Consider the following 14331-nt stretch of genomic DNA (forward strand, 5'->3'; position numbering starts at 1 on the left):
GGTTTTGCGTGACGCTGCGACGGTTCGCGTCATGAGTGTTGTGCGGTTCTCGCCGGATCCAAATGCGGAGTGGGGTACCGCAGAGGAGATCTACGACTATGTGGGGCGTGCAACATTCTCGCCAGGGGAATCCTGGCGCGCGTCGGGGTCGAGGGCGAGCCGCGGATCTGTCTCTCTCCCAGAGCAGCTCTTTCGAGCGATGTCCCGCGAGCCTCGAGGAGCGTCCGAGGCCCACAGAAAGAGAAAGGACAGTTACATGTGGGGTGCTGTCTAGGGCCCGGTGTGTCTCTCGTCACACGGGAGGCTGTGGTAAAGCCGCGGCCCCCCTGTTCCATAGACGCATTCCAAAGGAAGCATTTCAGTTGCCTGCACGGCAAAAGTCTCTCGCCGACGCGAGTGTTTGTCGCCTGACAGACGCTGCTCGGTTGAACCTGACTGCGTTGTGCTCCAGACAATGGCGCCAGAGGGAGAATCGAAAAGGTTTCGTAGCGAGTCTCGAGACTCCTGCTCTCGCCCCGTCTCGCGAAGCCGGGACCGGAGACGAGAAGTTGAACGGTTCCTGTGCTCGCAGCAGACCGAGGCTAGGGTCTTTTAAAGCGTGCGTGCAGTCCTTCTCTAGGAGAATGCCTGGAGAGGCCAACACGAGGTGGACGGGAAGAAAAAAGCACGAAGGACGGCATTTTTTGGTGAGGATTCGTGGGAGGGTCTCAGGAATCGATAACCAGATAGGGGCAAAGCCCCAAGGGAGAAGCAAAGGAGGCGGGGGAAGGCGAGAAGAGATCCGTGCGCGTAGCGGCAAGGTGCAGGGAAGGGCGCTAGCGTTTGCGGGGGAGCCAAAGTGCATTCCGGACGCAGAGCTGAGGAAAGACCAGGAACGATCGCGACTCATTGCGACAGTCGCAAGAAGCGCAGTGCGGGGAATGCGGGGTGTTCTGTGCATCCATATCTGCTCGCCGCGAGCTGGAGCGACACGTGCGGAGTGTGCCCAGCTCGTCTGTTCGTTCTTTTTCTCATCGAGCCCGAATTCCTCGTCTCTTGGAAGAAACTTTCCTGCCCTTTCCGTCCTCTCTTCTCTGCCTTGAGACGGCTCGAGATCCTCGTGTGTGCGACATGTCACGCGTTTCTCGGATCCGAGCCTGCTCGAGGCGCGCGCGCGCGACTTTTGGACCTTTTGTGCCCTTGTTGCTTTCGAGGTGCATGCGGAAACGAGCCGCAAGTGTGGAGGCTCCTGTGCGGGCGGCTCTCGCCACGGCGCGTGCGCGTCCCGGCGGAGCCCCGCGAGCCACAACACATGCACGGACACGGCTTCCTTCTGTCTCAGGATCGTGTTCTTTGAATGGCCAGCACTGTCTCCTGAAAGCGGGGCCTTTTTTGGGGGTCGAAAACGCGCGCGAGGCTGTGTCTCTGTTTACACATTGACAGCACCGAGAATATTGCTCGACCGATTCTCTCAGAGGTTTGCGGATGCGACATCCGCCACCTCTGTCGCGAATCCTTCCTGTCTGTGTCGCTACTGACCGTGTCATGTGCTCGGAGTGTGTCTTTCACTATGGAAGCCCCCGGCACTGTTCCCTTACGTGTTGCGCATGTTCTCTGGATTTGCGACTGCGCTCCGCGTCGCGGGGCTGCTTTCCGGGGCAAGCCCTGCGCGTTGGTGTTTCTCTCTTGAAAGGTTGCGTTGTCGTATTTATGGTCCACGTTTTCTTTCGAGAGCAAAGACTCTCGGGGGGACGGCGCGCCGCAGTCATGTTTTATGAGTTTCGCGTGCTCCTGAGGAAGCGAGGTGGCTAAAAGCCATTTTCGACGTGCGTGCTGTCTCGACGCGGTGTCTGCGTCCGCGCTTCTCGAGTATAGCGGAGAAAAGTGTGGGTGTGTGTGTCTTCACTTGCTCGCACACACCGCTCGCGTTGCATCTGTTCTCGTGAATTTTCCTTTTTCCGCGGTTTCTTCCACTCACTTCTCTCGCGGAAAACCACCTTTCCGAATCCCGAAAAACCACACAAGTCGACTGTGCTGCGCCAGCTGGGCGTGCGCGGTCCGAGACCGTCTCGACCGAGCTCCACGGCACAAAGCACTTCATCTCACACTCTCATTTCCACGTTCTGTCCTCCCCGTTGTGTCGTGTGTTCTGTGTGTTAACTGTGTGCATTTATGAGTCACCTATCTGCAAATGTCTACCCACACACATGCGCGGTGTCCCTGAGCCAAACACGTGAAGAGTGCTGTTCCCGACGCTTGCGTCAGTGGCCGAGCTGCACAGACTCCGGAGTGCGGGAATGCACACAAAATGCTTTGCTTTGTTTCGGCGCTGTGACGGAGAAAGAGGGCTGCATTACGTTTCTTCTGTCGCAACAGCCGACATCCATGACTGGCTTGGTGTTCCATCTTCAAACATTCGAGGTTCCCGCGCCTCCACCCGGGTGGACAGTGTCCTTTGTGTTTACTGTGTCGTGTTGAACGCGTGATGTGGAGGTGCGAAGCGGAACCCACTAAGCGGGAGTCTACCCATTTCTTCGTGATCTGAATTTGCGTGCCTCGATCTAATGAACGTGTGCCGGAGATGTTTTCCTCCCTCTTCGACAAAAACTCTCTGAGGGCACATGGGGTGCGCTTGTAGCAACTTGAGAAAAGATCATCTTCGTTTTTCCCCTGATACAGCCGCCTGCAGGCGAAACGCCCGGCTGTGGCAGGCAAATGTTGAATGGAGGTGTGTACTTTCGGCTGTGTGCGTCTTTCCCCGCGGCAGACGAAAAACAGCAGGGGTTCTCGACCTGCGGGGTTAGACAGCGTGTGCAAGGGTGTTGCGTCTGCGCGTTGCTGGTTTTTCTTGGAGTCTACAAAGAAGTTTGAGTGATTTGGGTGTCAGTCGGTGACGGCCTGTGAAAAGCAGACACTGATACTTCTTCGTGTGTACTGGTGAGTCTGAAGACACCCACGACGCGAGCGTCGATGTCGTGCCGTGCGTTTCTCTCTGTCGCCGCAACTCCGTTCGCCGCCCAACAATCGTGAAGGGAAAAAGCATTCTCCCCCTAACGCTCTGCCGATACAGACCCAACAAACACGGGCCGGCTGTGTAGGCAAAGCGAGCGGGGGAGTCCTGCTTTGGTGGGAATAGATCAAGTGAACGTTTTCAAGCGCGACAACGGTCGATGCGCAGAGCATGTCGTGGGGGAGCACACAATCATCAGTCAACAGAACACCGTGTTTTGCGAACGACCGCTCTTGGGCAGGACGCGATTTGCTTGCAGAAACAGGAGAAGATGTGTGGACAAGCATGGGATGGGGTATACTTCGGTGTGTCTGCAATTCTGCTTGCGGTTCTTTCGGAAACACGGGATGTAACGGTCCAGAAGAAACCCAGTGTGCTTGAGTTGTGATTTTACCGATTTGCTGTATTTCCGTGTCACTTGTGGACAGTTTTCGGTTGTCCCACCCTTTATGAATGAGTTTCCAGTGTAGCCGCATGGCGCGAAGGAAAGCGACAGTGGATTGCTGGAGAAAATGCAGGACGCGTGCCTTGTGCGAATGCTTCGTCGACAAAACTTCTCCCATTGTTTCTCTTATAGCTCTTCCTGTCCACACAGATGCCGGAAACCGAGGGTTACACCATGCAGCTCTACAAGAATGCACCAGCACAACCCGTTCTCTTCCATGTGGCACACTGCGCGAGCAGTACAAGCTCCTCAAACACAAGCGAGAACAGATAATTGTATTTCTAAGGTCTAACTAGATGCCCCAGCGGTGCCTGCAGGAGACTGAAAGAATTTGCGACCGTTAAGTGGTCGCAGCACGTCACGTATGGCAACAGAGCCAAGCAAGCTTGGCAACAAGCTTAGAAATATATGTATGTATATGGCGGTAGGCGCACGTTACTCTATGGATAGGCAGCTGTTTTCATGTATGATGACAGCACCGTCAACTACGCATGTATAGGCACAGCACAGCAAACACGGATAATCCAGGCCCTCCGACATCGTCAATCGACGAGACTTCCTTGAAGTTGCCCAGTTGAATATAGTTGCTTTAACGGTCCGTCAAGGCGCCGATTGCAGGCAGCGTTTGGTCTGCCCTTTGGTTTCTTTATCGCAGTCAGCTGGAGCTGACTAGATACAAGGAACTGGGCCGACATCTAATCACAGAGTTTGAGTACACCATCCACAACTCTCACCGAGCTCAGACGCAAATTCGCAGGCCCGTAGGGAGAAACAAACGTCACTACGGGTGCTGCGACGGAAGGGTGCCGCGTGTGGTTGGAGGGCTGGAAAAAATAACTCAACACAAAATCTGTGAATGTCATTGCTCGGTTTAACAACTTCTGTCTGGTATAACAACGGGATTCCTTGTGTTGGGGAAGGCGGCGTAGCGTAAGCGACGGAAGCATTCACCGACAGGAATTTTGGACTAGTGCGAAGTCTTGTGGGTCTGTGGACAGAGTGTCATGAAAGAGGTTGCGGTGTGTTTTTGAGCCTTTCTCTCATAGACTAAGGCTAAGAAAATCCAGCTCGTCTCCCTATTTCAGTCGATCTTGCACACAAGACATGGGAAATGATGCACCACACATTTGTCTGCGGTTGGCGGTGAGCAGAAGGTGCGAGTGCTGCAGCCACATCCACCGGATTTGGTTGCGCGTGCAAGAACTCAATCGAATGTCGCTTCCGGGACCTGGGATACGTTCACAAGCTGAGCGCGACCATATTGACGATTTTCATGTGCCGTTCCCGGTTTCGCGCACGTACATCGGTCAATGAAAGCTTGCTTATACCATAGTGACGCTGTGTCACGCCTTCTACCCAACATAAAAAACGTCTTTTTGACAGCAAACATAAATTAGCCGTTTTCTATCGTGTGCACGGTCAACCTGCATTTTCCCTTATTCGTCTGACTCTATTTCTTATCGGTCTTCAATGGGTATTCCTTGACCGTTTGACGGCACCGTGCCCTGGTGTAAACCATCGACCTGCTATAGGGTGGAACCAAAGCGAGCGAATGCCTAGGAGCTCGAACTAGCGGCACCATGGATGTTGGAACAATCACTATCGGCTTGATGGCAATATTTTGAGCAACGGCATTCCATGTTGTTTGTGTCTGAATTAATATTATCGATGAAGCTTACGAAGAGAACGTGTTTCGCAGGGCGCATAACGATAGCAGCAGCAACACAAATGAGACCAGCACGTCAAATCTATGGTGACAGTGGTTGCCCGAGAAAAACGTATTCAAACGGTTACAGTGAAGAAAGTGTGCGGTTTCAGAGTCGCGACACTACTCGAAGGCAATAGTAGCAAGGTCTTTTGCAACAAGTAGACGCGTGACCTGTCAAGAATCACAACCTGCAGCATTCCAACAAACGGAAGGGCTACCGTAACCTGATTTGGGAGCTATACACACCACAGTATATTCCACGTACACAGGTTTTCGCCCTTGACTTCTTTCGGAAGTAGCGCCAAACTGAGGCGAGTAAACGGTCGTTACGTTACGTACCTCTTTTGCAACTGCGATCGCTGTTACCGGACGAATGTCGACACTTACGAATACGTTTGCTTTATCTATCGCAACCCCATTTTCACCACAAAAGTTACTCATCCTAATAACAGCTCGCTTTCCGAGAACTCAAGGAACTCCTGTTTTTTACACGCAGTTCTAGTATGTATGTGAGCGCCCCTCCCCCCCCAAAATATCTGTGCGGCACCGTTATACCAAATAGCTCGTGAAGCATAAGGATTGTCGATGGAACACGTGAAAACGATATTCCGAGCACTGCATAGAACACAAAAAGTAAATCCTGTCTCAAGGAGTACAGGAATGTGCTTGTCTCGTAGTACCTCACTCCCAAAACGAAATCCAGTGTGTTCCGGTTCCACCTGTCATCTTCATTTTTGTCTTTTTCAACAGAACCACAGATACACAGCCACGCATACCTGTAGCGATAATGTCGGTGGGTCGTGCTATTATTTGTCGACGCTGCTTACAGCGAAAGCATTCGGTCCTAGTAACACCGTATCTTTACAAAGCCCCTCTCGCTTCTTGTGAGAGGGCCTGCTTCACGCCCGAGCTCCCTGAACTTCCTTCCCTTTGCAAGCTAATCCAGGCTGGTGAGTGTCTCCGCATGTTCCATCTAATTCCTTCAGCTCCTTCACCTTTATCTGAACACAGTTTCCTGAGCGACTGCCCAGCTGGTAGAGAGAATTGTGCGCTGACAAATGGCTCGGCCCTTCCAGCCGATTATCTCCCTGTTGGTCTTGGTGTCTGTCCTCCCCCATTGTCCCTCGACTAGTTGAAATTCGGCCATTTACTTGCGATGAAGAGGAAACTCTCTTCGCGAAAAGAGCATCACGGAGTCGACGACCACTTACAGGTACCACAGAAAAGCTGCCTCTTCTGGATGCCGGTTCCAGATATGCGGGATTGCTGGACACTGAAGAGACGGTGTAAGTGGGCTGAGACGGTGCTCTTCCCAGCGGAAGGCACCCTGCGTTCTCGGAAATGACTTTCTCTCGCAGCGCGGGTGAGTCTCCACCAGCGGAGTACGTTTCGCTTCCCACTCCCGATCGGTGAGAGTCCCGCGGCACCAGCAACGGAGACTCGCCGACGTCTCGTGAGAAAGACGAGCCAGTGCCTCGGGCGGAAACCGACGTCGTCCCTGAAGAAGAAGATGAAAGCGAAGGAGAGCGAGAAGACGAGAAAATTGCGTATGCCAGAGCCCCGAGACCGTCCTGCCGAACTTGTTCAGGCGCTTCCTCGTCCTTCGGTTCTAGAGAGACCCCGCCAAAACTGAGAGGCTCTCCCTCTTCCGTGTTGTCTGGTAAGCCAGTAGGAGGAATAATGAGACGTGCAGAGGTACATGGAGAGCTCGCAAATCCGTAGGAAGGAGAGGGCGAACTCGTGTCGGACTCAGTAAATCCCGATGTCTGGCTGAGAACATCGTGAGCTACCTCCTGGGGCTGGTTCTCGTCCCCGCCCTCTCCTGTTGTAAGGGTAAACGAACACGACAGGGATCGAAGGACCTTGTGCGCTTGGCGGTCGAAGCGATTCATCAGTAAAAACACCTGGTAGAAGTACAACTTCCAAAATTCCTGAAAGCACAACGCAGTGCAGCCGCACCTGGTATCAGCACCACTGCAACGCGAAAACTGCCGCGTGCACGAAAAAAACACCGCAACTTCTGCGACCTGTAAAACCCCCTCGCGACAAAACGGCAGCAGAGACACTCACTTAAAATTAGGCATCCTCACGACGATGCACGAAACACGCAAGTGCTCTCCGAACTTCAGTCTAGACACGTGCCGCTTGTGCAACTACACGAGTCGACGTTCAGACTCATAGCTGGTGTTCGTTTCTCATCCCCCGCCGGTGCAAAGATGAAAAAACCAATTGTTCTGAATGTCAATCGAAGTCGTGATGTCTACTCGGTCAATTACTTTTACTGCTCTCCAAGTTCTTTCACCTTCACACATCTCTCTGTACTTTTATATATATATATATATATATATATATATGCATACATTCAGATAGTTACATGTATGCAAATACATAAATATATCTATATATATACATATATAGATATATTGTCAGCTGAGTGCTGGGAAGCTGCGCGCGTGCGAAACGACCTATCGCACGCGGCACTGCTGGAGAAGCACGTATCACGCCGCATGTCGTGGCGGAAGTTTCCTGTGGCCTCTCACCGTTTCCCCCATTCGTCGCACAGCGGTGTCGGAATGCAGCTTGCGGAGACGGCGGTCGACACTCAGCATGCGGTTGGCCGCTTTCCACATGTATCTCGACCTCGAAACCCCGCGACCTTGTAACCGTTTCTCTTCCTGTTTCCGGTCTGCGTCTTCACCTCCTTCCGTCTCCGGAGATCCATTGATCCATTGACTCCACAACCTGTCAACCTCCTCACTATCTTGTGTCGCCTCTGTCGGTGGCGACTCTGTGTCTCTGTCGGAACGCCTCCTTCCCCTGACTCCCTGAACGATGGGAGGGAAACGCCTTCGGGCACCATCATTCGCACCTTTGTGAGCAGACTGTCGTGTAGTTCCATCCTGACACCAGCTGTCATCTTCACAGATCAGTAACAAGAGGCGAAGCGCAACGGCTCGCAACCGACCCAACCGCTGGAGTTCTCGTCTGTGTATGGCATTCTCAGTGCTCCGCAGTTCTTCGGCGTTACCGGCTTCCTCCTCCGGTGGGCCTGAAAGAAGAGGGCGCTGCAGAGACGCTGCCGCTTCTCGTGTTGCCCACAAAACAAAGTTGAAAGGGGTAGCGTGTTCTGTGAGAATCACTTGATCGAGCTCACTCTCGCTGCCAGACGTCTCTCCAGTCGGCGTCATCTCCCCCTGGTCGCTCTCGCGCTCTGGCTCACGCGAAAAAGACAGATGTCCAGCCGACCGCTGAGAGCGCATCGTAGTTATCTCATTTGATCCTCCTCCTTTCCCCCGAAAAGCCCGCGATCGCTCCCGACCAGAGTGATCACTTTCAGAACTCGAGTCGCCGCTGCTATCTGAGCTGCTTTGTCCGACGGCAGCCACTGCCTCAGCAGCTGCTGCAGCGACCGCGCCTGCCTCAGCAAAGGCATTGCTCGCCGCAGCGGCAACCGATCCGAAGAAAGATCGTCTCTGTGTCCTCTTTTGCGGCGGTCTACCGTAGGCATCCAACATACTTGGAGAATGGTTTGCGTTGGCAGCTAAAAAAGAAGACGAACCAGACACCGACGCCCCCGCCGCCTCCGTCGCTTCTCCCTCACCAGGTGATGCATGGTTCCAATGCGAAGACGCGAAGGAGAATAACGATTTGAGTTTCGTTGGAAGGGTGGTCGAAAGGTTTGTTTCTTCGTCCGGTTTCTCTGGAAAGCTGGGACGGCATTCTTGAGACAACCTGTGCCGCACACGAGGCTTAAAACGTTCCACTCCAGTTCCATTTCCTGTTACTCTCTTATCACTCACCACGGCGCTGCTTGGCTGCACAGTGCGTTCTTCAGTCAGAACATCATTCGAGCTGGATCCCTCGTTCTCCGTGTGGGGCTTGAAATCAGAGGCCAGCCCATCGAAGAGATGAGCCACCCCTGTATATCCACGCGTGAGCTGTCGAAGAAGTCCTTTGAAAATCCCTTTATTGTCGCCTTTGCTCGATCTTAACTGCTCTTGCTTTCGTTTGGCCTCCTTATCCAGTTCCTTCGGTTTCATCTCAGGCTGTGTCTGTACCTTCTGCGCCATCCGGTGCATCCGCTCTGAGTCGGACGACAAGGAAATGAGGCGACTCGATGTGGCCCGCACAGGGGTGAAATGCGAAGGAGTGTGAAACAGGGGAGGTACGGCATGGGGCCTAACTCTGCCTTGCCTGGTTCCCCTCAGATAACCATCTCCGCCCGATGAGCTGTCGCTAACGTGTCTCTCCTCTCCCACCCTTCTCAGAGGTGTCTCTTCGGACTCGTCTGACAGCACTTCAGGCACCCACATTGGCGGGGGCGTGCAAGGTACCTGGTCGCTCCGACTGGTGACATCTCCCTCATCTTCCGTACGCCGGCCTTCCTCACTGACGATTTCGTCTTCCGTTCCGTCTTCACTGTTGGTGGCATCTGTCTCGTCGTCACCACTCACAACCGCCGAGCCATCAGATGGCGGGCCAACACGACCTTCCCGTGAAACAACTGACGCGCCTGGGCTGTCAACGACCCTTGGAGCGCTTCCACAGGAAAACGGGCTCTTCTTTTGAGAATCTTCTTCCTTGATCACTTCATGCTCTACCGTGTGGTTGGAATCCCCTTCCAGTCCGAAGTTCTTTGACTCAAAGGCGTTACTGCCATCAGGAGAAATACCCCATACTGCACTTCTTGATGAAGAGGATCCCACCACCTTGCGTTCGTGATTCACCGACACCTGCTTCACCGTGGTGGGCGAAATATGTGCCCGTAGCAGGTCGACTCTTCCTGGACGAGAAGAAAGATTATCCCCGGTACCCAACGAACAGTCATGCCCGGAGGTCTGTTGACGAGGTCGGTTCTCCATTGGTACATCTAGAGCTGCAATGAAGCCCAGAGCACAAACTTCTCTTGGAGAGGAAGCAGGCTAGATGGCTAGGATGTGACAGCGGGGAAGCCGGGCAAATAGAAACAGCGGTGAAAGAATGCAGCATCTCTGCGACACGCTGTCTTCAAATTATCGAATCGGAAACCAATTAGTAAAAATAAGGAATAAGGGTGCTTCCCTCTCCAGTAGGTTCGCAGGCGCTCTCAAGCTCTCTACAGTAAGCTGCTCTTTCAGACACTTCCCCCGTGTGCTGACTATCGTTGAAAAACGCGACAGTGACGACCTCACGAGGGGGTGGCACAATCACAAACCGATGCATTCGCAAGACTGAAAACCAGTGATAAAGCTGGAGAGGGAGTTGGCATGGGGGCTTGAGGCGGCCGAACTAGTCTACGGACGAATCAGTTGGAAACTCTCCCCACGAAACGTACGATGGAAGAAAACGCACCGGCTGGTGCCCTCTTGGTGTAACGATTCCTCAAAAAAGAAGTGCTCACACATGTCGTGACGAGATTGACACCTCGACAGAAAAAGTTTGAGGGTACTGTCAAAGAACTCAGCATGACGACGAATACTTAGCTGTTCCCGGGCATACTGTTTTTGTTCAGCGAAAGCCTGTAAGGGACGGTTCAACGGAATTAAACTGGACCGGAAACCGGAACAGGGAAACTTCGCAGTGTCGGCATGTCATGGTCTTCAAACGGAGGTCAGCCTCGAGTCTGAAGGGGAACACACGTGGCCTTGCATTACGTAGAATCCGGCTCCTGGTAAAGCCAACACTGCAGAGCTCGTACTCAAAGAGACACGGGACTGTTTGTCGATGCACCGGGAGAACAACATCGGACTACAGTGAAGGGGGCATGCCCAAAAGAACCGTTTTTCACGCGACGAGAACGAAGCTGAACTCGCTCCACCCAAGACTCGCAGACGCACACCACACTACGCAAGCAGGGTATACTCTGAGATGAATGCGATTGGAGGAAGGGGAGAACCCTCCCAGCAGGAGGCGTCCTTCACGCACAAGCATCGCTAGTCGTAGCAGCTCTCCAACACGCAGAACACCTATCGAGACGCAAGCATGTGGCAAACCAGAAAAGATGTACGGCGTTTAACATAGCCGTAGCTTAGAGAAACCCTAGCGGACGATGTGGAGAACTGCAAAGTAAAGTCGGTAGGAGACAAAAAGCCAACTGCAGTGAGTGAGAGGGTGCTCAAGACCGGGAACTAACTGTCACGAGGCATGAACAAATCTACTCCTCGTAGAGAGAGCATTTTTTGCAACGGTACATGGAAACTGTGAAGTTAAAGGAAGAAGTGTACGGAGAACTCGGAAGATCACCACTCATAGTTGGTCGGGAAGTTCATTTTTCTTCATTTGCTGCGACTTTTCATGCGCTTCCTGTAGGAACTTACGTTCCTGTTCGTCTCACATCCAACGTGAGACAGCGACACGCCTGTGCAACACTACGGCACCAGGGAACACGCTTCCGGTGACCAGTTAGCAAACGACAGCCTACACCAAAAAGGCTGTCAACCTCGAGATAGAGACAGAATACAACTGGGAGAAAAGACATAGGCTGCCACACTGCCCTATATAACAGTGAGACCGGGTGAACAACGTTACTCTGGCCCCGCTTGGTGGTAAGCCTCACCCTGTCCAGATGGGTCATGGATTTGGCTAGTCTCGGTTCCAGTTTCTGCATCTGCATAAACGATCTCCCTACTATCTTTTCTTTTGTTGACGGCAAAGCACATCGACGTGACTGCATTTGGGTGGGTAACACGAGTCGTCGTGCTTAGGAGCTACCGTCTGCCACACACAATGACACTCATGAGAAGAGAAACCGGCGATAGTTCTGGGGAAAAGTGAGTCACTCCGACGAATGGTGGGGGCCGAGTGGCAATCGCACCGAATTCTGAAATATACCAGTTTCCTACCGGCGCGCCCGCTTGGACACAATGCTTCAGGTTGCAGGCTGCCGACTCAGGTTCTTCCGCTTTTCCGGTTTTACAGCTCTTTCCTACCTTCATCGAGGTTTCACAAGTCATGTCTTCGTAATCACTGCAGTCAGACTCCCGACAGGTGATTCTTTTCCGCCGCGTGTTGCCAGCCAGCTGTAGTCGGATATTATTTCAAGAGAGTTTCAGTTGGAAACAGCTTTATTGTGTCATGTTGAGCAAGCAGTCAAATTTCGCTGTTGTTCCCTACGCAGAGGGGAGCTGTCAGCAATGTCTTTCTGGGGGCTCCAGCAGCAAAAAGCATTCTTAGTCAGGCAAAGTATGTGTTTCTTTTGCCAAGGGGGTCTTAAGCAATTGATTTGCTACCTTTGACAAACATAACTTAACCCAGCTCGTGCTACATATGACAGTGGAAGACAGAAGCTGCGTGCATCTGTAGCAATACGCCATGTGGTTAAGTCCGTTTAGTGTAGCGTCTCTTTTTGTGTGGAAAAGTGGGGGAAGGTATAGTGCGGACGTAGAATTGAATGCTGAACTGAGAGCACGAGGTAACTCATTCTAGCGCTTCTGTGATCATTGTCGCTGTGTTGAGCAGGTGGTCGCAAAGCTGTATGCATTCTGAGCTAAGTATGTGAAACTCAGTGCACTCGAACTTTATCTGTGGAACTGCTTTGGTTACCAGATTCAAGTTCGAGTACAGTTCCGGTGACCACCATGAGATATCAACAAGGGCAGTCGTCTATACCTCGTATTCAGACGAAGCAATGGTGTAAGATGCCCATAAACAGATGATTCCTTGCGCATCAGTCATGTGGCGCGTTGATGGTGGCTTGCCTCTTCACACGCCGTGGCCGCAGCACTGAAGAAATCGTCTTTCAACAGGAGGAGGGACGCGGCCTGGGGGTTGGAATGAGGGCGCATTTCCTCCATTAACGGTGAAATGGTAGCAAGCCTATCTTCCTTCTGCCGGAAGACAGCCATCAATCGTGATCAATCCTTTGTAGTTTTTCCCAACAGAACAGGCGCTAACGCGACCATGAGGAGCTGCTTTTCGGGCCAAGTGTGGATATGGCTTAGTTGCCTCCTGCCACGTTTCTCTGAAGACAGGTGTCGGAGAATGCTGTCACCCTGTAAAGTTCTTGCACAGCTCCTCTTGACGCTGAAACTGCGCGACCCTTCGTCTTTCCCCGTTGACAAACTGCTTCAGTCTCCAGAATCTGTCAATCTTCTTGAGCGCTAACCTAGCGGGCGCTTTCATGTGAAGATGCACAATCTGCCGGAACTTTGTATTGCGGCGGAGTGTCATGGGTCGGTGCATGAATGGAGTTAGCCTGTGCGAGGCAGTGATTCTTTATGCGATGTGGATATTCAAGAGTCTACTTTCGGCTTCACCGCACGATGTGTGTCCCGTTCCTGGTTCAACGCGTCCCAGGTTGATCTGTTTTTGCTCTGGAGGCAGCATTTCCCAGAGATTCCTTGTTTTTACGCGTGCCCCCAAGAAGCCATCGTTTTCTAAGGCACATACATATGATTTACCTAGATAATGCTAGCGGGGACGTCACAGATGTAAATGCCCGTAGAGGTCAACACTCGCAGCCCAGCACAGTGACTGAGGCAGTTTCCCTTTCACAGAAGGTTTGTTGTCAGATGTCAAGCTCATACACAGCTTCGACGAGGTAGTTAAGCTGTGCTCGGATCCAAACTACAACAGTTGGAAGGGCGTCCAGCAACAAGGATGGCACTGGGGGTTGCAAGATGCTTGCGTTCGTACTTTCCACTCCAATGCTTTTAGCCTGGTAAATTCTACAGGTCTGCGGCGGTGGAAGCACTTGGCTGTCTTCTGGAACATGTTATTTCTACAACACATGCCAGACGAGTTAGTTGCCGCCCTGCAATATTGTCAACCGGCCGTGCACTATGGATGAAAAACTCGTGTCACCAGCTTTTTCTGTCACTCAATGTGGTCACCGGAAACGTCGCAGAGAGCGAATTCTAGGAAATGGCGGTACAGGTGATCTCGAAGAACTGAGGGCACCAGCTAAGATTCTTATTCACCCTCAGTGACACTTTCCAGGTGTGCACATACCGTAGACGAGCACTAGGATCTTTCACAACACACTTGACTAAAGGATGACACTTCGCTTGTGCCGAAGTACATACAGAAGAACATCTACTGTCTCTCGAGTCATAGCTGCTTCATATGGACCACAAGCACGGAGGCAGTTTCCTCATCATGTCACTCTTCCATGGACCAGATCGCTCATGTGGGTTCTGAGTAACTTTTCATGTGACTTGGAGAACTGGAACACATCAGGGGCTCCTTCTTAGTAGTTGACATCGCATTTCA

At 52.4% G+C, this 14331-nt stretch overlaps 1 protein-coding gene across 1 annotated transcript; it reads right to left on the reverse strand.

Moving 5' to 3' along the window:
- Positions 1 to 5731: 5731 nt before the first annotated feature.
- On the reverse strand, positions 5732 to 10004 carry TGME49_306490 (hypothetical protein; the record flags this gene model as incomplete). Its single annotated transcript, XM_002370370.2, has 2 exons — positions 5732 to 7073; positions 7683 to 10004. 2 exons carry the CDS (start codon positions 10002 to 10004, stop codon positions 6042 to 6044), a joined length of 3354 nt encoding a protein of 1117 aa, XP_002370411.1. The 3' UTR covers positions 5732 to 6041.
- Positions 10005 to 14331: the final 4327 nt, after the last annotated feature.

The sequence above is a fragment of the Toxoplasma gondii genome, chromosome IX (assembly GCF_000006565.2).
Source record: "Toxoplasma gondii ME49 chromosome IX, whole genome shotgun sequence".
Classification (NCBI taxonomy): domain Eukaryota; phylum Apicomplexa; class Conoidasida; order Eucoccidiorida; family Sarcocystidae; genus Toxoplasma; species Toxoplasma gondii.